The following is a 26,339-nucleotide window of genomic DNA, read 5'->3' as shown; positions in this document are numbered from 1 at the left end:
TGTGTCGTTGCTGAGTAACTGACAGCAGATCAATACTTTAAAAGACATCAGGAAAAGAGTACAGCAACTGATCATTGCCTAGAGCTGTCAAGTCATTGTAATTTGACCAATTTTATCAGAGGTCCATTGTATAAAGCATAAATATGTAATTGTTTGGTTATCAAACCTAAAACCAGTCAATCCAAATGTGCCCCGTTGGTGGCTGGGCTAAAAACTAAATCAGAAAGTGTTTGACATAGATGTACTTGTAAAATGTAATATAATAATTCGAGCGTCAATATTTATTTTTTGTTATATTGATGGTGGAGAATGCTGTTTTCACCAGTTCACCACGCTTTTTCCAGCAGTCAACACTTTCTCTGCTTTCTTTTCCCACTTTATCTTTTTTCCCAGTGCCAGGCTTGCCATAGGTTTGCCTGCTGTGTCTAAGGTAGCTAACAGCAGCAACCCTGACTGACACAGCTCATTGGCTAATTTGTATCACGTGCAGCCTGGTGCCAGAAGGTCCAGAGGGCTTTAGCATATTAACAGGAGAAGGGGCGCAAATTAAGTTAGATACTGTTGTTGGACAACATGCAGCAATTTATCTATATATTTTTTTTAAACCAGTTTGGTTCCGGATAAGCAATTAGGTGGGTCCAGATCCGGACCCCAGTCTGCTAATCTGTGACCTCTGCCCTAACCCCTAGGCCGCCTCTCCCATATATGTGTGTGTGGTGAAAATGTGCAGTACTTTGGTGGCAGATGGGCTCTCCTCGTCATCAGTAGGAAGTACAAGTAGTTCTGTGCCCTTTTTGACCAGTGAGGTGGTGTTAACAGTCCAGGTAAGGTTGTCTGTGATGTGCACACGCCAGTTCTTCCTAAAGTTGACGATGATCCTGAAGTCAACTTCAGGGTTCCTGAAGTTGACGTCTTCTCAACGTCCAGGATCAGGCCGTTATCTCGTGTTGTAGTCTGTGATTGCCCATATGCCTTGCCACATCCCCTTAGTGTTGCTGGTATTGTGGAAGAGATCCTGGATCTTCTGGCTGTGGTTTTGCTTCGCCGATCTGATGGCATGAATCAAGTTGACACGCACTGTCCTCACAACATAAATAGCAGTGATGCTAACCACAGTGAACTCTCCGGGCAGATAGAACAGTCTGAAGTTAAAAGTCAGAAACTGGATGTCAGGTGATCGATCTGGCATTTTTACACCACTTGTTCTTTACATAAACACTAAGCACCCCCACCTCCCCCTCCCCTAGTCTATTGTTAGCCCCTCCAGGCTAACATTATAGCACTTTTTCTGAAGAGAGTTATAGTAGAAGATTATTGATTATCTATTTTGTTATCCAGTGAGCAGATGTTGGCTAACAGGATTGATGGGATTGGAGGTCTGTGAGGATTTTTTCTTAGCTTAGTCCCCTCTGCAGCCCCTCTTTCGTAAACCTTGCACAACACTTCCACTGAACTTCTCTCCGGCTTGGCCTATTCCATGAGTCCACTGCTTTGTTCTCATCTGTCCGAAGAACTCTGCAGCTTTTAAATCGATCAAGAGAAGCTGCTTTTAAAAGTCCAGGAAAAGCACTTTGTGACAGTAGCTCCAGCAGGCGCTAGCGGTCATATAAGCAGAATCAATGCCTAGTTTGTAACATTCTAACCAGCATATTTTGCTGAATTGTCGAGCTTTATCAAGCCACTACCTCAAGGCGCTGTGATGTTGAGCCAAATTGTGTGCAAAATTTATAATTATTTTTAATAGTAAGACACAATATTTGTGAGATTCTTAGGTCTGATGCATTTAGTGAACATCAGGTTTTTCCTCATTTGAACTACTAGTCACTGAGCAGAGCCAATTATGGGAAATTTGTCAGATTCTGATATCAGGTTGATTGATGGGTACCTCTCTACAGACAACCAAGCAGTTACAAAATTGATCAAATGACAAAAAATAGCCACTTACTAAGTAAAATATATAATATCTGAAAATAACATATTAATATATTATTTTCCCCAAATGAACAAAATGTCACTAATATGTCTTTACAAGATCCTTGATGAGATGTGATATTTAAAAGCACAAACCAGTTAAACTGCCTTAAAGCTACAGTGTGTAATTTTCAGCGACATCTAACATCCAGACTGCAGACTGCAGCACCATGAACATCTCCCCCCCACCGCATCTCCCCCCCAACAGTACGGCGAGCGTTACGGGACAAAATGTCTTCCACGACGTCCGCATCACCTACCTTCTCAAGTGATGAGGTTTGTTTACATAGATAATTTTACAGATAGTATTTCATTAGTCTGTGTAGGGTATAGATTTCATGTAGACTTAAGATAATAAATATACTCGTTATTTTTTCTACGTCGTTGTGACGTTTTGGTGAGCTGCTTTGCATGGTGATATAAACAGACGAAGTAATTGTAGTCATTAGTTTAACAGCGAGATTGTGTTCGCTGGAAGAATATATATTCCCCGTTTACAGAGTCCAAGTCTTGTTTGTGGCACGGGGGTTACAAGGCGAGGAAGAGGGAGAGGAAGAGGGCGAGGAAGAGGGAGAGGAAGAGGGAGAGGGCGAGGAAGAGGGAGAGGAAGAGGGAGAGGGCGAGGAAGAGGGAGAGGAAAAGGGAGAGGAAGAGGGAGAGGGAGAGGAAGAGGGAGAGGAAGATGGAGAGGGCAAGGAAGAGGGAGAGGAAGAGGGCGAGGGCAGAGAGGCCGGGGTGGGCGTGCAGCTAGGGCCAGGCGAGGGAGGGGTGCCAGCGGGGTGACTAGAGCAGAGGAGGAAAGGCTTGAAGATCTCCAAAGGAGCCGGAGAGAAGTAACCGAGGTATATATACAGAAAATTATTTTACAGAAAATTACTGAATCATTACCTGTGAAACGTCAGGGACGTTGCTGAATAAGTATACTGGAGAGTAACAGCATCATCACGCAGCATGTTATTGTTTTAGACAGGTCTGAGCATCCTGTACTCCAAAAACTGCAGTGATATTAGACAATTGTGTGTGTAGGATTAATTACCTGTCCAAGAGAAAACTGGCATCTTGAGCGTCACTTTGAAAACCTTTTTCCTCCATCAGTGACTTCCATTTTGTAAATGCCGTGCCAATGTTGATACGTGTTTTTTATCGTTTCTTGTCACGCTTGCGTTTATTCTCGTCGTGTTTCCGCTTCTTAGATGACGGGGGTTCGGTGTCCGCTGCTTTTCGTTGTGATACAGAGTAGGCATGATCCTCCATTCGTCTGATGTTTGGCCACACAGTGCCAAACAGTTTGCAAAGTCACTCACGCCTGCCGCCTTGTTCACCTTTCTTGTTACTGAGGCGCAGTATACCTGCTTCTTCTTCTTCTTTGGTTTCAGTACCGTCTCAGTTAATCTCTCTCAACTTGCCGTAGTTATTTTCGAGCGTAATGGGCGATCTCGCAATCGCTAGTTTGTTGCCTCTGCGCTGCCGTAGCGCAAAGATGTCTGCCTCCATGGCTGCGAGACCCGCTCCTATGTAATTATAAATAACGAATTCTAAGGCAACGCAAATATTAAGGTTAAAAGGCTGAGCTCATAGGTGATGATAAATAACATAGTTATGTATAATATATTACATTTCTGACTGTATATCCCTGTAATTATTACACACTGTAGCTTTAAATATTGTATTTGGATATTTTAACAGATTGTGGCGTTGTTTTTTCTTGTATTTGAGCTTTGCGGGAAACACTAAAAATATTAACAGTGAGTGATTAGGTCAGAATTTATTTTAAGCAATTTTGAAAAACAAATTTTAACATTTAAGCTTTTTTCTTTTGTGGGTTCAAAGCATTCGAGTGGGAAAACACGTATGTTTATTAGTGGTATACCCAACATCTTGGATATTAATCAAGGAAAACAAAAGTATGAAAGATTGCATTATTTAAAAAGGTAATTTCCACCATGTCTTTGGCAGCAGGTCATGATGTAAATTATAAAATAAACTACTTTAAATTAAGTTAAGTGGGGCTACTTGCCATTTAAATGTTATTAAAACAAATTCAGCATAACTAATGCCCTTAAAAATAAGCTCCAATGCATCATTTCATTCTCTTTTTGACAGGTACGCATTTAAATAATGATACATATTCAAGCAAGTGATATTTACCCACTTTACCATATTTAAGCATAGAACATTTAATGTATAATATTTATATATATTTATATAAATATATATATTTAGTTAGTTATTTGAGCTAAAAGGCAGCAAATCAGACCGCGAGCTATAGTTTAAATCGCACATTTTAAATAACTTAAAACATACAGCAGTGAGTAAATGCTGAAAAATGAGAATGCATAGTAAGAGTAAAGGGCAATGAAAGAAAAGCAGCTGACGTTAAAAATGTAAATTGGTGCAATAAGCAAGGGTGAGGCAGCACAGGAAAGGGAAGGAAGCAGACAGGCAGGCCTGTGTGGGGAAAGTCTGCGTGACAAGGTGAAAAAGGAAAGAGACTAGGGAAGCCAAGCCTGTCCGCGATCCAAATGCCTAAAAATAATACAATTCCACACAGATAAACAACATTTCTTTTTCAGCTCTGATTCAGCACCCTCCTAGAGCAGAAGGGTTTCCTCAGAGCTAAAGTGAAAAGGGAGGATGGTGGTTGTGGTCTCAGAGGATTTCCTAACATACCTTCCCCTCCATGTACCCCTCTATCACCACCCTTAGACAACCTAGCTGAATACACACAAAGCCACACATTTTTTGCCTATTATTAAGCCACATGGTCAATAAGAGATAAGGGGAAAGTGAAGGCCTGTAAAGGTCACTATACAGCAAAACGTTGCCATCTAGTGTCAGGCTAACATGACTTGGCCTTAATATCATAATCACTTTGAATACAGCCATTTCCTCTCCCTTCCTCTCCTATTTCAGCTGTGTCACAACTCCTCTGTGTTTGCTTTCCAGTCTCTTGAGGTTGTTTTATTTTATTTTATTATAGGTGCCTGTTCTTCTTTGATATAACCCTTACCTTCCCTGGGCCTAGACTGGAAATAAGTCATGGGATGAAAAGGATACAAAAGAGAACACATTGTACTATTATCACAGTTAAAGTACAACGTATTCCATGAAACCCTGATGTTTCCTTCATTGGCTGTTGAGAAAAAAAGATTATTTCGGGGAACAGAGGAAGTACAAGTAGAGGGTCTCTCAGTAACATGCTTCAAAAAAGAATTAGCTCACTGACTTTTATGACAATTTGTTGAGCAGGCACAAAAAAGGCTTTTATGGCTTTATGGACATAAAAAGGCTAATGTTTGGTAGGCTTGTATTGTAAGTAACTTTGTTCTAAAGGAGAAAAAAATCAAATGCTAAAGCAAAATAAAAAAAATAAAATAAAAATAAAAAAACACATCCATTATTTTGGGCTCATCTGAGTTCAGACTGTGGAGATAACAGGCATGAGACTAAAACTTGGACATCCCTCGACCTAGCTCATTCGGAGGGACCCCAAAGGCAGAAATGGTAAATAGTAAATGGCATGTACTTATATAGCGCCTTTTTTCAAGTCAGGAGACTTCACCAAAGCGCTTTAAACTACATTCATTCAGCCATTCATGCACACACTCACACACTGATGGTGGCAAGCTACATTGTAGCCACAGCTGCAATGGGGCTCACTGACAGAAGCGGGGCTGCCATATACTGGTGCCACCGGGCCCTCTGACCACCATCAGTAGACAATGCAGGTGAAGCGTCTTGCCCAAGGACACAACGACACTGAAAGTCGGAGCCGGGGCTTGAACAGTCAATCCATTCAGGGCAAAATCCTACATCAAACGCCACTGTCCCCAGAAGGAATAAAGAACACACAAAACAAGTTCTGGCTCTACTTCAGGGTCTCTGCCCAGTGGGATATCCTCCCAACAACCTCCAAAACCAGGTACTAAGGATTCATCCTAATCGGTTGCTAAAACTGCCTAAGCTGAGTCTACATCAAACAAAGGATCCTGTATCCAAATGAGGAAGATAATTTCAATAGGTACACTATATTGCCAAAAGTATTTGCTCACCCATCCAAATTATTGGAATCAGGTGTTCCAATCACTTCCATGGCCACAGGTGTATAAATTCAAGCACCTAGGCATGCAGACTGTTTTTACAAACATTTGTGAAAGAATGGGTCGCTCTCAGGAGCTCAGTGAATTCCAGCGTGGAACTGTGATAGGATGCCACCTGTGCAACAAATCCAGTCGTGAAATTTCCTCGCTCCTAAATATTCCACAGTCAACTGTCAGCTGTATTATAAGAAAATGGAAGTGTTTGGGAACGACAGCAACTCAGCCACGAAGTGGTAGGCCACGTAAACTGACGGAGCGGGGTCAGCGGATGCTGACGCGCATAGTGCGAAGAGGTCGCCAACTTTCTGCAGAGTCAATCACTACAGACCTCCAAACTTCATGTGGCCTTCAGATTAGCTCAAGAACAGTGCGCAGAGAGCTTCATGGAATGGGTTTCCATGGTCGAGCAGCTGCATCCAAGCCATACATCACCAAGTGCAATGCAAAGCGTCGGATGCGGTGGTGTAAAGCACGCCGCCACTGGACTCTAGAGCAGTGGAGACGCGTTCTCTGGAGTGACGAATCGCGCTTCTCCATCTGGCAATCTGATGGACGGGTCTGGGTTTGGCGGTTGCCAGGAGAACGGTACTTGTCTGACTGCATTGTGCCAAGTGTAAAGTTTGGTGGAGGGGGGATTATGGTGTGGGGTTGTTTTTCAGGAGCTGGGCTTGGCCCCTTAGTTCCAGTGAAAGGAACTCTGAATGCTTCAGCATACCAAGACATTTTGGACAATTCCATGCTCCCAACTTTGTGGGAACAGTTTGGAGCTGGCCCCTTCCTCTTCCAACATGACTGTGCACCAGTGCACAAAGCAAGGTCCATAAAGACATGGATGACAGAGTCTGGTGTGGATGAACTTGACTGGCCTGCACAGAGTCCTGACCTCAACCCGATAGAACACCTTTGGGATGAATTAGAGCGGAGACTGAGAGCCAGGCCTTCTCGTCCAACATCAGTGTGCGACCTCACAAATGCGCTTCTGGAAGAATGGTCAAAAATTCCCATAAACACACTCCTAAACCTTGTGGACAGCCTTCCCAGAAGAGTTGAAGCTGTTCTAGCTGCAAAGGGTGGACCGACGTCATATTGAACCCTATGGATTAGGAACGGGATGTCACTTAAGCTCATATGTGAGTCAAGGCAGGTGAGCAAATACTTTTGGCAATATAGTGTATGTTCTTCTTTATCATGATCGGAGAGTAGAGGGACAAGCAAATCAGAAGCTTCACTTTTTTTCCCTGGGCCTCTCTCTTCAACAGAATAGATAAATACTCAGATTGTTGGAGGCAGTGAAAGAGAATATGTTTACCTTATGAAACTGGTTTAACTTATTTCAATTATGTCTAAAACAAACTGTTTTCCTACAATTTTCGACATTTTGAGAGCAAGTAATGTCTTAACAAGTAGCTGAAATTCAGCATCAGCCGAAACATAGCTCTACCTCTCTGTAATCTATAAACATTTGCCCTATGATAAAAATGCTAATATAATACTTCATAACCATATTAAGAAAATTATTATTTAAAGTATTTCAGCTGCAATAGAACTGGTTGTCTCTGAAGAGTTTCACATATTTTACAAATTTGATCTCCACTATAAGCGTTCTAACCTTTGGAGTACTTTTAAGTAGTTTCCTTTGCCCCATGAAGCTCAACTAATTCTGAACGAGGAATTGTCACCACATTCATGCCAACATAAAAGATTAAATCTTTCTAAAGATGTGGTACTTAAGCTGCTCTAGAGCATCAAGAGGTTAAAACATGAAAACAGTTTGTTTTATCTCCTATACCGTTATTATACTTTAAAATACACAATGGGCTTGGCATTTATGATTGCAGAGGACTTTATTTGAATGCATTTTACAGAACTAGGACGATTTTTTTTAAAGCAGATCTATTTATTTCTGTAAAGCTAGTTTTTAAACCAGTAAGTTTAAAAGGAGTCATTTCATTTAGAAGACTTTTTTTTATTCTTGGTAGCATATAATGGACTGCTTGTAATTAAATTTTTAAAGAAATCAGAAAAGTTATTTACATTTCTAGCCTAATGTTGATAAACTTTTTTTTCTAAGTCAACAGAAATCTACAAATATTGTAATGGTCTTTAGATAAATTATTTGCGCAAGGTATCAGACCAAAAGTTCAAAGAATTAACATATATTGCTATAAATATATTTATCCACATTCTTTTTGCACACCTTAAAACAACCGCACCACATGTCTTATCTTTATATCCGATTAGCCCAGCATTTAAAACAAACTTTGGCTTGGGTCACAATAATTGTGTAAAAATCCCTGATTTACTGTTAGCCTTGCTACATTGTTAAATCATTCATTCATTTTATTGTAACCATACTGTGAAATTTAACAAGCCTTCCTGTTGTGAACGGTCATTAGTTACAGTCACGGTAAAAAGAAAGTACACCCTCATTACATTTAAGGGTTTTTGTAGTATATACATATTTAAAGTTTTGGGGTGTTTTTGCTTTTTTATAGACTTTTCCATCTAGGCATTGTTGGTAGTGTAAGTGTAGTGGCCATTTTAAATTACATCTTGAAATAGGAGCCTGTATAAGCAGCATATATAGTTCCAACGAAGTAGCTAAACTGGGGTAATTTTCCCTCTATTAGGTGCTTAGTATCCATCTAAGCAAATAAATACAAATTCATTAGACATTTTTCACTCAGTTGAAGAAATTCAAATCAAAGCTGTGCTAACATTGAATCTCGCCTCAGTTATCGTGCTTTCACTGACCAGAAAACAACAGAAAAACAAATAGAAAATCAGCTGAAAAAATCAGGCCGTTCGGTTCATATCAGGGATGCAACGACCAAGATTTTTTTTTTTTTTTACTTCTGATCAGATTCAATCGTTGAATTTAGATATGTCCAAAAGAAAAATATTTTTTTCCCAATAACATGGCTCTATTTGCATTGATGTAATTATTTTAACAGTGTATGTTTTTTAAAACCATCATAAATTCTCTCTAAAAGCAAGCATAATATGCACAGATGTAGGCATGTCTTCCGAAAGGTAATAAATATAGTAAATTGCGTCAACAGGACAGATTTCATCCTGAAAACAAATATGGCACTGCAAAGTTTCAAACTGAAAGACAGATGCCTACAATCTCTGTTACTTTAGAGATTAGAGATTATAGAATTGGACTGAATACATCTGGCCCTGTAGATTGGGCCCATCTTCCCCAGTACCCAATCTCAAATTTTTTACAATACCTGGACCCAAACCAACGCTAAAATCTGATCGGTGCATCTCTTATTCACAAGCCAAATAATTCCCAAATCTTTACTGGTTTTGTTTGTCGACAGTGGCATCAGATGCAGGAGTTTGCCCTGGAGGAGGGTTGTCGGTTCAGTATCATTGTGTCCTTGGGCAAGACACTTCACCCGCATTGCCTACTGATGCTCGTCAGAGGTACTGTGCCAGTGTACAGCAGCCTCGCTTCTGCCGGTGAGGGCAGCTGTGGCTACAATATAGTTTACCAGCATCAGTCCTCTGACTTGAAAAAGTGTTATATAAGTAAAGGCCATTTACCCTGACGGACAAAGAAACATAAATGAACATAAATTATGACTGAGATCAGAATTGTCTTTAATGGGACCTATTATATTCATAAAACATTTTGCACAACGTAATTCTCAAATAATGAGATTCCATTATTGTGATCTTCTTTCCGAATTAGCGGTTTTAACCACTCCTCCAAGTCATGTCAGTTGCAGACCACGACAAGCAACAGCAACTACATCAGCAGAAACAGCGGCAAGCTCCACTTCAAATTCTTCAAAGATCAAAGAAATCAAAGGGATGAAGTCTGGTCATAGCCAAGTGGACTGGGCGGAGTCATGAAAAGCGCAAGAAAATTGTCGTTGCTCCGTATTTTGATGAAGGACAGGAAGCACATTTGTAGGTTCTCATTAAAATAACGCAGCTGCTCCATTGGGCTTACAGTACATAGGTGGAGTGGGGGAAAAAACGTAGGATGTGGAATTCTGGGGTACAGTTCAGTTACATTTATGTAAATTACCTGTAGCTGGCAAACATACAGTATTATATATGTGAAAATGGTTAAAAACATACGTGGCACAGTGCAACAATCAATTTTTGACCCAAAAGAAACACCCAGAAGCTTAAGAGGCTTTTGCACATCACCAAGGATGAAGCGGGCAGTTTCTTAATGGTAATTAAGTAGCGTGACTGTAGAGATAGTTCCAGATATTTGTAGATGGCCTTATGTCTGTACTGTTAAACTGTCCTGTTGTATTGCCTTAACTGTCCTGAATCATCCTCATGTAAAATGCATATTTTTATAAAAGTTTGATTCCTGTAAGATACTTCTAGGAAGCATTTGGCAATTCTAGGTTGGAAGAATCTGAGAAAAGCAGTAATTTGTTATTATTTATCTGTGTCATTGTTAGCCATTTTTGAGCCTAGATTATGAACACGTTCGGGCACATAAAGTCTGTATGGGATTTACTGCAATAATATCAAAAACTTGAACTTCTCAGAAGAAAGAGAACAAAGCTCTAAAGTTGTGTTTGAAAGTATTTTGAATTCATTTTTGAAGGTCAAAAGAAGAGCTTTAAGCAGTTATGTATATATATATATATATATATATATATATATATATATATATATATATATATATATATATATATATATATATATATATACATGATGGCATCACACAGTTGCCGCAGATTTGTCGGCTGCACAGCCATGATGCGAATCTCCCGTTCCACCACATCCCAAAGATGCTCTATTGGATTGAGATCTGGTGACTGTGGAGGACATTTGAGTACAGTGAACTCATTGTCATGTTCAAGAAACCAGTCTGAGATGATTCCAGCTTTATGACATGGCGCATTATCCTGCTGAAAGTAGCCATCAGAAGTTGGGTACATTGTGGTCATAAAGGGATGGACATGGTCAGCAACAATACTCAGGTAGGCTGTGGCGTTGCAACGAGTCTCAATTGGTACCAAGGGGCCCAAAGAGTGCCAAGAAAATATTCCCCACACCATGACACCTCCACCACCAGCCTGAACCGTTGATACAAGGCAGGATGGATCCATGCTTTCACGTTGTAGACGCCAAATTCTGACCCTACCATCCGAATGTTGCAGCAGAAATCGAGACTCATCAGACCAGGCAACGTTTTTCCAATCTTCTATTGTCCAATTTCGATGAGCTTGTGCAAATTGTAGCCTCAGTTTCCTGTTCTTAGCTAAAAGGAGTGGCACCCGGTGTGGTCTTCTGCTGCTGTAGCCCATCTGCCTCAAAGTTCGACGTGCTGTGCGTTCAGAGATGCTCTTCTGCCCACCTTGGTTGTAACGGGTGGTTACTTGAGTCATTGTTGCCCTTCTATCAGCTCGAACCAGTCTGGCCATTCTCCTCTGACCTCTGGCATCACCAAGGCATTTCCACCCACAGAACTGCCGCTCACTGGATGTTTTTTTCTTTTTCGGACCATTCTCAGTAAACCCTAGAGATGGTTGTGCGTGAAAATCCCAGTAGATCAGCAGTTTCTGAAATACTCAGACCAGCCCTTCTGGCACCAACAATCATGCCACGTTCAAAGTCACTCAAATCACCTTTCTTCCCCATGCTGATGCTCGGTTTAAACTGCAGGAGATTGTCTTGACCATGTCTACATGCCTAAATGCACTGAGTTGCCGCCATGTGATTGGCTGCTTAGAAATTAAGTGTTAACGAGCAGTTGGACAGGTGTACCTAATAAAGTGGCCGGTGAGTGTGTGTGTGTATATATATATATATATATATATATATATATATATATATATATATATATATATATATATATATATATATATTTATTATTTTTTTTTTATTATTATTATTTTTAGAGAGGCTGCAGCATAGACAGACCTGCACAGGATTTACAAAATTATTGTTTAAGTGAGGAAACAAAGATAAGTTAAACACAGATTCAGAGTCATTCAGCTGCTGCTTAGTCAACATTTTTACATTAAAGGAACTAAAATATTAAAAAGGCAGTAGCTTGAATTTGAAAATTTTAAGTTTTCATGCATTTATTCACAGACAAAAATAAGTCATTCACAATTGGTCTGCTTTGCACACTGGATATTTTTGTATAGATTGTTACAATGGAGAAAATAAAATCTATGCATGACAGACCTGCAATGTGAGCAAGTGGTAAGATAGCAAAGTAACTAAGAGCCTTTTAAACCACTCTACAATGTTAATAAATAACAGCTGTAGACTGCAATAATAAAATAAATTAAATTGAGCCAATTCTAAATGCTGCTCTACACTTTAAAAAAATCCTCATATAGTGCTATATATATATATATATATATATATATATATATATATATATATATATATATATATATAAACAGCAACCCGGTTATAAGAATACCATTGATCATGGTTACACTGTCCTCCATTAGCTGTCCAAATGTTTTTCCTTCTCCTTTTAAAGATAATCTGTTTATTCCTACTTGATTTGAGAAAGCTAGAACAGGGCTATAATAATGTCCCAAGGACTTAAATAATGTACAACAGTTTGTTTTTGCACTGAACAGCAAACTTTTTTTTTGTCGCCAAGTATCAGATTTTGGGTATTTTACTGTTTCAACAAGTGTAAATGGTTTGAATATTTGAACAAGCTGTGAACTAACAATGGAAGCACTAAGGGGGGATAAAAGTGTTATCAGAGCCCTTTTTTGACCATTTTTGTGGAGTCATAATAAGAGATACGGGGAGGTTTTCATACAGAGAGAAAGTATGAAGTTGTTTAATAAATTACATGATTTTCTGCCAACAATTATTTAAGTATTTAACACTAGAATATCAAATCAGATTCTAATACAGAAGTGTGGGCTTCAGAGAAAATATGCATAGCACCTTTAAGAGTTATTTTGAAAAAAATACTTTTAATCTGTCAAATAAAAGTTTATATTATTTTTGAAAATGACTACGGCTGAATGTATGTGAGATACAGACAAGAGTCATAAGAATAGCATATGTTTTTGCAAAACGAGAAGTAACTCTTATGCAAAAAATGTTTAGTAAGTGTAACCCTATTTATTTTTTATCTGAATGCAAATGAGTATATTATGTCTTGCATGATGTGGTGCCTTATGCTAATTCTGCACTGCAAAGCACATACAGACACAGAAACTGGAGAAAAAAGATAACCTCTCTCCACAGTCTCCTCAAGGTCTCCAGTGTTGCTTTATGAACAAACTCAGCTGGCACGTTAAGTAACCTTAAACTGAAATGATGGGTAGAGTCACATGTTCCATTCATACACTCTCAGCATCCTTCTTCAATAGCTTTCAACTTGCACTTTGAGCACTCAACCCACTGAAGTGCCGAGGCACGTCCCAGCCAGCAAAGCTCACGTCTAAATGAGCAGCCACTCAAAAGGAGAAACTACACAGCCTCCTAAAAACGCTTTATTACCTTCTTAAACCAAGTAGATAGGGCTAAGTGTAAATGTTTGATGATAAAATTACCTTGAAGACAACTAAATACATAAATAACAGACAAGTGAACACTTTGATAAGTGTTCCCAAAAAAATAAAGGATTAAATTTTGAGTTTTGAATGGTAAAAACAATCTGGTGAGAAAGTACATATGAGATGTGTGAATAGGCCAGCATCGTTCCATATTGACGCAGACCAGCTTGAAATAAATAATGTTTTTTTGTGTGTTTGTTTAACTGTGTCAAACTAACATCCATCCATCCATTTTCTGTCAGGCTTATCCCAAGTGGGGTCGTGACGGGTGCTGGTGCCTCTCTCCAGCTGTCTACGGGTGAGAGGCGGGGTACACCCTGGAAAGGTTGCCAGTCCATGGCAGGCGAACACAGAGACAAACACACACTCACACCTAAAAAATCAATTAACCTGCATTAAGCCGGAGTACCCGGCGAGACCATGCTTAGGGAGAGCATGTAAACTCCATGCAGAAAGAGCCAGGCAAGGAATTGAACCTGGATCTTCTTGCTACAAGGCAGCAGTGCTACCCACTGAGCAGCCTGTCATACTAAGAGAGTAGGTAAATTTTGAGAACTGTGCTGCACATTCTACAAAGGGTTTTTTTAATAAATGTGCAGCATCTATTCTTAAATAAATCCCAGATATTTTTTTAATTCGATGACAATTTTGTTATACAAATGCACTGTGAACCAGACAAATCTAATTACACCAACTGTACATGAAGTAATATCTACAACAGGTCAAAAAGTACAATCCAGGATCAGATTTTCCAACATCCACCCTTTACAGCATCAAACTGACAGAACAATAGGAATATGGTGTAAAACTTTTAACCAACTGTTACCCTGCTTGGTGAAAAAAAAGTAATATAGGTTTAAATACACCAATCCTAATAAAGGGCAGTGAGGCCTAAAAGCTACTGGGGGGCAGACTCCACCAACCCACTCTTACATTGAGCTTCCTCCTCTGTCCAAAAGCTTTGCCCCATCTTTGGACCTCCCTATTCTGGCATATCTCCATCATGGCCCAAGACGTCAGTCCTGGTTACCCCTCTCAGCCTCTCACACACACATATATGCACACTTTCCCACACACAGTGCAAACCTCACACATGCAGATGCTATCTCTGCCCCCCAATACTGGGGTCCCCCCTCAGCCTGAGGAAAACGGCCGTCACAGAACCCTGCTAACGGGAGGCCACCCCTAAACCACAACCCAAAAGCAAGGAGCAAGAGAAAGTGCACAAATCTATTACTGCTGCAACTCTAGCTGATGGAGGGAATGGGGGAGAGAAAGGGGCAGCGGGAAGGATGAGGGTTGTTGAACAGGGGGGGGACTGCGGTGCGAGCATCTACCCACAGAACACTCTTGGACATGTGGAGTCAATTAGGAACAATCTTGTTTTCTCCCAACCACTGCAGAAGAGGGGAGGGTTTTTGTTGGGCTGTGTTAGTGTGTGAGTGACCGTGGAGTGTGTGGTAGGAAAGGAGAGTTGAGGGAACATGTTTTTCTGAAAACCTGCCAGAGAAATAGGCCGGATATTTGGTTTTCTATCAAGCCATTTTATGCACAAAGAGCTTGCATCTCAGCATGCCTGCTGTTCGTCCCTAAATGAGCATGACTTAAGAAACTTGAAAAGGATTTCGTCCAGATATATGAGGCAAGGCTCTGAAGGAGAAAGATTTTAGCTGAAATGATAGAGCACAACTCAGGTGTGAACATTCTCCCATCCATTATTATTAGGCGCCCCAGGGAAATCCAATCACAAGCAACATCAGGCAAGGGGAAATCTTCTCTGAAAAAGACTCAGTCCTAGTATGTATCATCTTTGAAACTGCCACCTTTAAAACTGTTGAATTGTCTTTACAGAGACAATTCAACCAAATCATAAAATAAAGTGTTGTCCAACTGACCGTTCGGACAGATGATCACTATTTTTTGCTCCCTCTTGGTCACATAACTCTGCCTCCACCACACAGTGCCTGTGTCATCTGTTATTAGTTGCCGCTGTCAGGTAGCGACAGCAGGCCGGTGTGACAGCAAATCCCATAATGCTTTGCGGAGAGAGCCGTCTCCTCAAAGCATTCTGGGATATATCTGTTAATCTATTGACCATGGATGATCACTACTTCTCAAGGCGCATTGTGGGAAATTTTTACTTTTTCATCCACTAGACATTCGCACACTCATTAAAATGGCATAACCATTATATAGTGCCCTATATAGGGCGGACATTCGGACACAGCCTTCATATATAAATCTACGTCTTGTTACTAATCATTCTTGTTTCTACTCCTCCTTTCAGTTATCTCTCCCACTTTCTTTTTGATCCTATATAACCATTTCCTTTTATTTCCCCATCTCACATTCTCTGTCATTCATTCTTCAGTTTTGATTGATGATTCACCTTTCCAATTTACTAATATTCACTGAAAGGTTATTATAAGGCACAAGGGTGGAAAGAAAAATGTATTACTACGAATATGTAAACATGCTAAATAATATTTTAACAACAAATGTAATGTTATCTGCTGCTTATAATTTATATTGGTTTAAGTTAAAAACAGTTTATTAAGCTTTTACTTCGGAGGGAGTTATCTAAAATGATTTGCTGTGGGGGGTGGGTATATTGGAAAAAGGATAGAATGAACGTCAGAGTCACCAAAGGATGAGGAAAACCCCAGAAAAGTTTTATACATATGGGGAAGGAGGTGTGTCTTGATATATATAATGATGTTAAAATGTAAGAAAGGTTCACCTGGATGAGCCAAATAGATTTTAAGAGGGTCCAATATCTCCCCCGGCTCCTCCTCTCACTCCACTTTTTGCATATTTATCATAGCAATCTCATGAACAGAGAGACAATAGTTCACATTTGCGCAATGTGTAAAGAAAGATGCGAGAGATAGACATTTGATGTGTCTGTGAGAAAAGTAAAGAGACTTAAGAGAGTGAGCAAAGTGAGAAGTGCAAAAAGAAAGCAGAAACATTAGTTTATAGTTTAGGATGTAGCAACAGTAAGGAAAATAGGTATTTGAACACCCTGCTATTTAGCAAGTTTTCCCACTTAGACATCATTGAGAGGTCTGAAATTGTTATCCTAAGTGCATGTCCGCTGTTAGAGACATAAAAAAAAATAAATACAGAAAAATCCAGAAATAAATTATTTTTATAACTATATAAACTATATATTTGTATGATACAGTTGCAAATTAGTATTTGAACACCAGTCTACCTGCTAGAATTCTGACCCTCACAGACCTGTTAGTGTGGCTTCAAAATGTCCACCTCCATAAAGGCTACTCTACCACATATCAACATTGATTTTCTTAGGTGTTCAAATACTTATTTGCAGCTGTATCATATAAATAGTTAAAAAAAATCATACACTGTGATTTCTGGATTTTCTTTTTTAGATTTTGTCTCTTACAGTGAAATTGCACCTATGATGACAATTCCGGACCCCTCTATGATTTCTAACTGGGAGAACTTGCAAAATAGCAGGGTGATTAAATACTTATTTTCCTCACTGTAGAATTTCTTGTTCCCATCTAAGTTGTTTTCATTGTTATAAGCTGCTAGTTTAACCTCCTAACATTAAAAAAGAAAAATATACCCAAAATCAAGCAGATACTGTTCTTGAATCATTTGAGCTAGTCTTTTTTACAGCACTGTAAATGATTAATAACCGAAAAAGAAGGGAGTGTGGGTTGTTAATGTGGTGAGGTCTCTGCCTCACACTGTGTACTTGAATAGAGTTGGTAAAATAATCCTTCATATGCAAAACACTAACAGAAGAAAAAGCAGATAAGATGTGATGTTAAGGCCATTTACAATTTCCTACTTAGGTTTCATATCGTTTTGACAAATAGATGTATACTGTAATAGATGTATATATGGCATCTATAACTAGGTACATATACATAGTATCAGATAACTACTGTTTATGCTCTAAAAACATTCTAAATGACTTCGTTTCGAGTAAATTATGGGCGCTACCCACTCAGGACACTTGGAATACATTGGACGAGCAGTATGGAGGAATATTGACACGTTTTTTGTGGACTTTTATGGACCTTTCTGCATCGGGCGCCATGGACCTCCATTAATTGAATGTCAGCAGACAGCAAGAAGCCTCCCAGATCTCCAGATGCATTTGAGATATCAAAAAAGTACTCCAGAGTGTTGTTCAGCATGGGGGTGAGTAGAAAATGAAGGCTAATCATGTTTTGGGTGTACTATTCCTTTAAGTTGACTCATTTTTAAGACCTATCCCATTGGTTTTCCTTTTTGTAATTCAGGTGTAACTACTACTAACTACTACTATATGAGCAAAGAAGACCAGGCTTTAATTCAAAGCAGTGTATGTGTATGTGGGTGTGCGTGTACCTGTCTAACCCTCAGTGTGAGGACTGTTTTTCCAATTTCAACATCTAATTGAGGACCAGTTGTTGCAAAGTGAGGACATTTTGCCAGTCCTCACATATTATTTTGCTAATGGTTAGGTTTAGGGCAAAGGTGTCAATTGGTTAGGGTTTGGGTGAGGTATGCATTGGTAATGGTTAGGTGTAGGGTTAGGGCATAGAAAAGGTTGAAAATGACTGAAAATCAATGGAAGTCAATGGGAGTCAACACATGATCCTCACTATGATGGCAGAACAACTATGCGTGTGTGTTTGTGTGTCTTTGAATGTTTGTGCACTACAAACATTGGATTGTGATTGGCTCTAGTCATAACTATTTGAGGTACCGGTTGAAAACAAACACGGCAGCTAAACTCTCTGATTCACTGTCAAATTACATTGGGTCTGGCTAAAAGTTGAAGGCTTAAATGGTCTAAAGCATGGATATGGTTTCAAGCATGATGCACGATGAGCAGTGGAAGACATGACTCAGAGTAAATAAAAAGGGCTGCATCAATACCCACTTGAGGGGGAGGAGTGCAGCTGGCAGGCTCAGAGTTAGAGAATATCAAAGACTCCACGTCCCTAAAACTGTGACCTGAATGCAATGTGGATTTTGTAAGCCATTATATTTCTGATGACAAAGATGAATAATGCTTCATGACTCATCCTCACACGGTTAAAGAGCAACAACACAGAAGTGATCAGTGCCTACACAACTGGTAGTCATCTCTTCAAAATCGACTGAAATGACTCCAAGTATAATTCAGTACAGTACCTTATAAAAGTTTGTATATTCCTTACAAAGGTTTCAGATTTTGTCACTTTTTAATCGCCCATAACATTTTATTGTGCTATTAGGTTATAGATCAACACAAACCACTAAATAAGTATAATGGATGACAAAAAAAGTTTTTCATATATCTCGTCAAAGCTTTGTAGAACTGTCTCACACTGCAATTAAAATTCAAAATGTTCAGGGGTTTGTATTAAAGGAATAGTACACCCAAAACATGATTTGCCTTCATTTTCTACTCACCCCCATGCTGAACAACACCCTGGAGTACTTTTTTGATATCTCAAATGCATCTGGAGATCTGGGAGGCTTCTTGCTGTCTGCTGACATTCAAATAATGGAGGTCTACGGTGCCCGAGACAGAAAGGTCCATAAAAGTCCACAAAAAAGTTTTAATATTGCTCCATACTGCTTGTCCAATGTATTCCAAGTGTCCTGAGTGGGTAGCATCCAGAATTTACTCGAAACGCAGTCATTTAATATGTTTTTAGAGCATAAACAGTAGTGTATAGGATTTCCTGAAAGCGCGCACCTGCGCGATCACGACGCTACGGAAGCCGGCAGACCAAACCAGCGCATTCAGCTCGGCAAAGAACTCATGCTCTTCCTCAACACTGAAGTCCTCAGACATTTTTCTTTCGTTGTTTCTTTCTTTGCACAGGTAAACAGCACATTTCTTCTTCTACGCTTGCATTATTGGCAGAGCAGACGCTGAATGCGCACGTTCATCTGGTTTGGTCTGCCGGCTTCCGTAGCGTCGTGAACGCGCAGGTGCGCGCTTTCAGGAAATCCTATACACTACTGTTTATGCTCTAAAAACATTCTAAATGACTTCGTTTCGAGTAAATTCTGGATGCTACCCACTCAGGACACTTGGAATACATTGGACGAGCAGTATGGAGGAATATTGAAACGTTTTTTATGGACTTTTATGGACCTTTCTGCCTCGGGCGCTGGGCACCTCCATTATTTGAATGTCAGCAGACAGCAAGAAGTCTCCCAGATCTCCAGATGCATTTGAGATATCAAAAAAGTACTCCAGAGTGTTGTTCAGCATGGGGGTGAGTAGAAAATGAAGGCTAATCATGTTTTGGGTGTACTATTCCTTTAAGCATAGTCAATACTGACAGTGAGTCGTGTTGTCTCCGCCCCACACACTGTGTTGGAAAGTGGTCAGTTTCCTTTGCAAAGAGGTCAAAATTTGGTTTCCTCCACAAAATTTTACTCTAGGTATAATACTTTGGAAGAAACAGAATTTAGAATAGTGTCTTCTATTAACATTAAAACACAATAAACAGAGTCGGTCCATGCATATTCAGGCAGTTTTTTCATTTGAAACCATAAATAAAAAATAAAAATTTATTGAACCAAACTCGGAAAACAAATAATCCATTAGCTCATTTTCTGATTTTTTTGCACTAGACCGAAACAAGAGAAAAAAATTAGGCTGGATCTTCAACATCACAATGAAATGAAGCACACAGCCAGGATAACCAAGGAGTGGCTCAGTAAGAAGCATGTCAAGGTTCTGGCAGGGCCTAGCCGGTCTCCAGATCTAAACCCAATAGAGAATCATTGGGGGTAGATGATTCTAGAGAAGATCTGTGTGGAGGCGTGGGCCAAAATTCCTCCCATAGTGTGTGCAAACCTACGGAAAAACTACAGTAAAAGTTTGTAATTTCAAACAAAGGCTACTGAATCAAATATTAACATTGATTTTCTCAGGTGTTCAAATACTTTTTTGCAGCTTTATCATACAATAAATAGTAAAAAAAAAAAAAAAAAAAAAAAGTGAATTTCTGGATTTCTTTTTTTTTTTTTTTTTTTTTTTTTTAGTTTATGCCTCTCACAGGTTTGAATGGGACATGCACCTACGATGACAATTTCAGTCCCTTCCATGATTTCTAAGAAAACTTGCAAAATAGCAGGGTGTTAAAATACTTATTTTTTTCGCTGTATATGTTCATATTATTTATGGATTACATCTAAATATATAAAAGATATGTTCAATAAAAACAAAGATATGAAATAACACAATATATATATTTTTTTTCATTTTAAAATCTAAAGTACAACAATCATTCAGTTTGGTATATCAGATCAGAATCAGAATACTTTTTAGACAATTTCCTGATTCAAATATTTTATAAAACACCTGAACTGACCGTTTGTTATTTTTCTTTATTTTTTTATGGCTTAATGAAAGAAGTGGGTTTTAAGCTGCCCTGCAAGGCTTTTAAAACTGGGTTTGATTGGTGCCGAAGCCATTCTCATTCTCATTAGTGAGCCTCGATCTATATTTATTTTTGATTATGTCCATGGTAGGGAAACCCTGCTTCACAGCAGTAGGTTGAGTCAAACATAATCAAAATGTGTAGGGTCATCTTTGAGCACACCATTTCATATTTCTGTCATCAGTTCACCTCAGTTCTTCCAGCAGGCTACACTTTCCCTGCTTTTTCAGTCATCTTCTCCTTCTTTCCCACCAATCGGCTATCCATAGGTTTACCTGCTGTGTCTAAGTGGCTCGCAGCAGCAACCCTGACTGACACAGCTCATTGGCTAATTTGTATCACATGTAGCCTGGTGCCGGACGCTCCGGAGGGCTTTACCATCTTGACAGGAGAAGTTTGACACTGCCGTCGGACAACGTGGTAATTTATAAATGTTTTAAATCAAGTTGGGTCCGTTCTGGCAGGGCCTAGTCCTCTGCTATAGGTCATCAAATCAGTTTAGTCGGTCAAAGAGGCTGCCTGTAGGGATTTTAAAGGTCCAGCAGGTGTCAGTATTGAGTGACACAGTATCAACGCAATATCAGTACAGTTAAGCAATGTAGGAGACTCGTTTTGAGGAAACAACAGTTGTAGCTCTTTCTCGACCTTGCTGTGGTTGCAGAGAGATCTCGGTTTTGTAGAAGAAATTATCGGCCTAAGAGTTATTGATCCAGAGAAGACGAATCTTTGAATATCTTTCTAACTTTACCGAAGTTTCTTACTTCGGCCATGAGAGACTCTTTAATTGTTTCGGAAAACAACTAAAGGCTCCATGTCCTTGCTCAAACTCAATTACACAGCAACATGTCCTGGGAAGCTCTCACTTCATTGACGCTTTTGCCACAAATAAGTAACCACATCTGGTCTCGGAACATGAACAAAAGACCACAAACGAGTCTTTTTTTCCTTTTTTTTTTCAAAAACCCTTTTTTTTTAAACAAAATCGCCGTTTGTTTTAGGATTCTTTTATTTCTGTTTCTGAAACGAAAATCCAATGACCAAAAGATACACGGACCAGTTTGTTATCAATTTTCTTGTTTTGGTTCAATAAATAAAAAATGAAAATTCTAATGTGTTTTTGTTTTTTCATTTTTGGTTTTAAACACACACACACAAAACTAACTCAGTGTCACTTCTTTTTCAGCTTCCAACCAGTTTTCCTTTGCTGTTTTTAGTCAAATCATCTTTACACCAGCTCTAAAAATATCCCCTTCCCCCTCCAGGCAACACCCTAGTTTTTATGATGCTGTTAGTTCGGCAAAGTTACCAAACACTTAAGGTCTTCACGGAACAGCTGTATTTTTAGGACGGCAATAGTTTGCAATGGATCTTATTGAGGGGTATCAGAGTAAAGGGGGGTTAAATGCAAAATCACACCACACATCAGATTATTTGCCAAAAGAAACAGTTCTCACCAGCTGAACGTAGGCCACTTTATAATCTGGCTGCTTCACTTTCTGGTTGAGGTGATTCCTCTTCTTATTTGACCCTAAAAAAAACACAGATCAGAAATATTTATCTATGTAAGTAAATTAAAACTGTAAGAAACAACTTTTTAAACAAACAAGAAGCCTGTGTAGAGAAGACAAAATAGTGGTAAAATTGGTGCTTTTGGGTGAAAAACTCTGGGTGTTGCATTTTGTACTAGTTGAAGCTTATGGAAGACGGATTAAAGAAATTCCCATAAACAACGCGCTAGAATACACAAGTCTTGAGCTAACAAGAGTAGGGCTGCAACTAACGATTATTTTACTAATTGATTAATATGTTGATTATTTTTTCGAATATAAATAATTGTATAGCGAAAGGATCCTTAAACGAGATTTTATAGAGAGGCAAAGCGGGTAAAACTAAAAATGTAAATAGGTTGCTCTGTCAGCTAAAGACACGTAGAGTTTCTACACTCCAGTTAACGATTAATCCATTACTAAATCAGTTGACGATTACTTCAATAATGGATTAATTCGATTAATTGTTTCAGCCCTAAACAACAGAAGGGAAGCGGGTTTACATTTGTTGGAGATAAGTAAGGTTGCACACTGGCTACCAACTTAACCTTTTTATAAAGCTTAAAGGCACTCTGAAAAAAATTAATCAATTACGTACTGCTGAAGTGAATAGAGGCGTGGTAGCTTCGGACTGAAGACGATGTTCTCAGTAAAAAAAAAAAAAAAAAAAAAACTTTCTTTGACTAGCCACTGCAATGTCTTTATAATGGTTAGCCGCCCTCTCAAACCACAACACAGAGCACATGAAGATGTCGCAGCAAGGAGAGGTGGAGGAAATTGTTCCAAAGAAGGGTTTTTGTAGTTTGCCAGTTTGGCAGTATTTCGGTTATGGCAAGTCGGACAAAAAACAAACCACAGTCATCTGTAAAATGTCTGATAACACAACCAACTTTTTTTTTATCATCTCGGCCGCTCACACCCGCAGGAGTACGAGCTGTGTAAAGGGTGAGTTGATTTGGGGTTTTTTTTTGTTGAGTGGAGTTTACATGGTTGCCTAGTCCTGCAATCTTTTAATTACCACAAGCTGGTGATGTACTATTCCCACCCCAAATAGGGTATTCTATTTATTTATTTGTTATATTTATTTTGGTCACTTTTGTGGTCACTTTAGTTTATTCTTTGTCAGTATTTAATAACATAACTCAGGTCTCTTAAGTTATTTTTCTTTAAAACAATTCTGTTATGGTTAAAAAAGTTGGTTAAATAAATATTTAATTGGAAGTCTGTGTTTGTGTTCTTTATTAAAATTAAATCATTTAGCAATATCATAAAACGTCCAGGCAGAGCTGCACATAAAATATGGTCTCAAATCTTTTCAATAATTATCGATATCGATCAATATGCATTTTTTTTTTTAAATCGATAAGCTTTTTTTCTATATCGTCCAGCCCTAATACGGATATTAATTTGTATATTATGACAAAATTTACAGTTGGTAAAAGACAATGGCAAAGCATAAAATAGGTCACCACTGACTGCTTGAGAAGATAATCTCAATTGTACTCTAGTGGTCAAGTCTGAAGGTCTTTCGAGTAACTTCCATTGCCATGGGAACAGTTTAGGAGAAGAAAAACAAAGGAAAAGTTTGTTTAAATTGACTCATTTGTACACTGGTGGTGCGCTTTGGTGGTGTGCGTGTGTGAGTAGGGGGTACGTATGGGTAATTATTACACAGCTCAGGGAAAGCCCTTAGCAGGGTTGGAAAACGCCCCCTCCACACTGCCATGCTAAACGGAGGCCCCTGTGTGGGTGGAACACAGAGGTAACCAAGTGTATGTGCCATTGTGTGTTTGGACACTCATATAGGTACTAAGGTTGCTGAGGAGAACCACAGGAAAAATATCAAAATTTAGAAACATAAAAATCTGTAAAGTATAAAAAAAATATATATGGTACAAACACAACTGCACACCTTGGAGACACAAATAAACCTCAATAAAGGTTTTTCCTAATGGATACAGACACACAGAGAGAGCTTTCACAGAACACTCGCAAACGCAAGCACAATTTCTCCCACTTTGAGATTGCGGTCTGGCAACTAGCTATCAAATTACAAATCCCAGACTGGAAAGGTAGCCATGGTAACTCCTTCCAAAATACCCCTGCCACACAAGAGGGGAGAAAGGGTTTCTTGCACCCCCCACCCCCCCGCCACTCTTTTTGGTCTATTCCTGTCTTTACACTGCCAATGGAGTGGAACTCCTGACGCAGACAGGGATACCTTCTCTGACGCACCTCAGAAAAACCAGGGGCCTTTAGCTGCCCCTTGTTCTTCATCCCACCCCATCCCTTGAAGCCTTGCAGCTTCCCTTGAACTTGTTACACCATGGAGCATTCTTTACCTCTGTAGCCTCTTACACAATCCTAATAAACAGTGTTAATTGCTTCTCCACTCTATGGGCTAGGCGCCTCTCTCCATGATACCTCCTTGGTCTCTACTCCATGAGGAAGATCCTGGCATGGCTGACCAATCTCTACCTCCTGTGCAGGCAGTTTAGGAACAAAACTAGAGCATACAAGCAAACACACTGTTTTGGCTCTCAGTTTGCCATAAATTAAAACTTATACTCAAATGAAGTCATCAAAAACCTTGAGCATATTTTGCTTCCCTGAGAAAAAAAGAAACCCAAAGACCAACAATTTGTTTGCATAATAATATTTAGAAACGGGAAAATCAAAGCTCCTAATAGAAGATCATGGAATTAGGTAGACTGTGAATGGTATTTGCACGTCTGGAGTAAGCGTGGTGTGTTCTGTGCCACAGTGCTGCAACAGCAGATCACCAGATAAGCAGCTGCATGTGTATTCAGAGAAAGGAGAACCAGGCATGTGAACCAATACTGCAACTGGTCTGCTGAAAACACTCCTGCGGCTGCATTTCAATAGAAAAATTAAATCAGAAGAAACTGCTAATCACTGTTAATTATCTTTTAAATGGAATCAATTAGACATGAGGCTTTGTAAAATACTGTCTGTAAACTCTGCGAATCCTATATAGAAAAAAGGATCGAAACTAGATTCAAAATTATTTTAAGAGAAATGTAAAATAGGAAAAGGAAAAACATTTAATTCTCACAACAGGGATGTTTGCTTTGTCAGAGGTGTATTCTTTTACAATGTCCAGCTGCCTGGATCAAAAGGTTTCAAAACCTACATTAAAAGTTACAGGCTAAGAAAAGTGTTTACTAAAGCCAATTTATACTCCAGAAACCCGTTCTTAAAGTCCATTTTCCTTTTCAACAATATGTTTAGAGACAACTTTACAAGCGGACGTTACATCCCACAGTTAAACCAGGTGACCCCATAATTTACCTGTGCCACTAGCAGATTAATGTGAAATCCTGCATTCATTTTAATAATTGCATCCTGTTTCGGAATTTTGGAAAAAATAATTTAAATAATAAAAAGGAAATACACCTGTATTCATTTATTAAGGTAAGAAAAAACGATCAAGTAGCAGTTCGCTGTTACTTATTGGGCAAAAGACTGTCTTTTCATTCCTCCTACAATTATCAAGTTGCTATACAGCTCATAATTAATGTTGAATTTTTAAAAGGTATGTAAAAAAAAAAATCTGTAATTTCTTTTGGAAGTATAAGGAAGAACTCACCAAACTGTATCCTGGTTCGGATGGCTCCTACAGGGACGTTATAGATCTTCTCCAAGTAGTTTTTGATATCATATTTAGTCATTCTGTTAAAAAACAAACAGGGTAGAGAAAAAGAGAGAAAGAAACCAGAGTTACAAAATGACTACAGGGTCATGGATTTAGGTGCAATA

The 26,339-nt window shown here is 39.1% G+C and overlaps 1 protein-coding gene across 1 annotated transcript in view; it reads right to left on the bottom strand.

The window, feature by feature from the left end:
• The window catches only part of mrpl23 (mitochondrial ribosomal protein L23), a 72,627-nt gene that overhangs the window by 19,802 nt on the left and 26,486 nt on the right, over nucleotides 1-26,339 (bottom strand). The window contains exons 3-4 of the mRNA XM_038275726.1: nucleotides 26,170-26,252; nucleotides 22,467-22,540 (exon numbers count right to left, since the gene is read on the bottom strand). Of these exons, the coding sequence (XP_038131654.1) occupies nucleotides 22,467-22,540; nucleotides 26,170-26,252 (157 nt within the window). The remainder of the gene's footprint in view (nucleotides 1-22,466; nucleotides 22,541-26,169; nucleotides 26,253-26,339) is intronic.

Source organism: Cyprinodon tularosa, unplaced genomic scaffold, assembly GCF_016077235.1.
Source record: "Cyprinodon tularosa strain WSP-4 unplaced genomic scaffold, ASM1607723v1 ctg121, whole genome shotgun sequence".
Classification (NCBI taxonomy): Eukaryota; Metazoa; Chordata; class Actinopteri; order Cyprinodontiformes; family Cyprinodontidae; genus Cyprinodon; species Cyprinodon tularosa.
The sequence above is the reverse complement of the archived record's forward strand: the minus strand, read 5'-3'. Positions and strand labels throughout refer to the sequence as shown.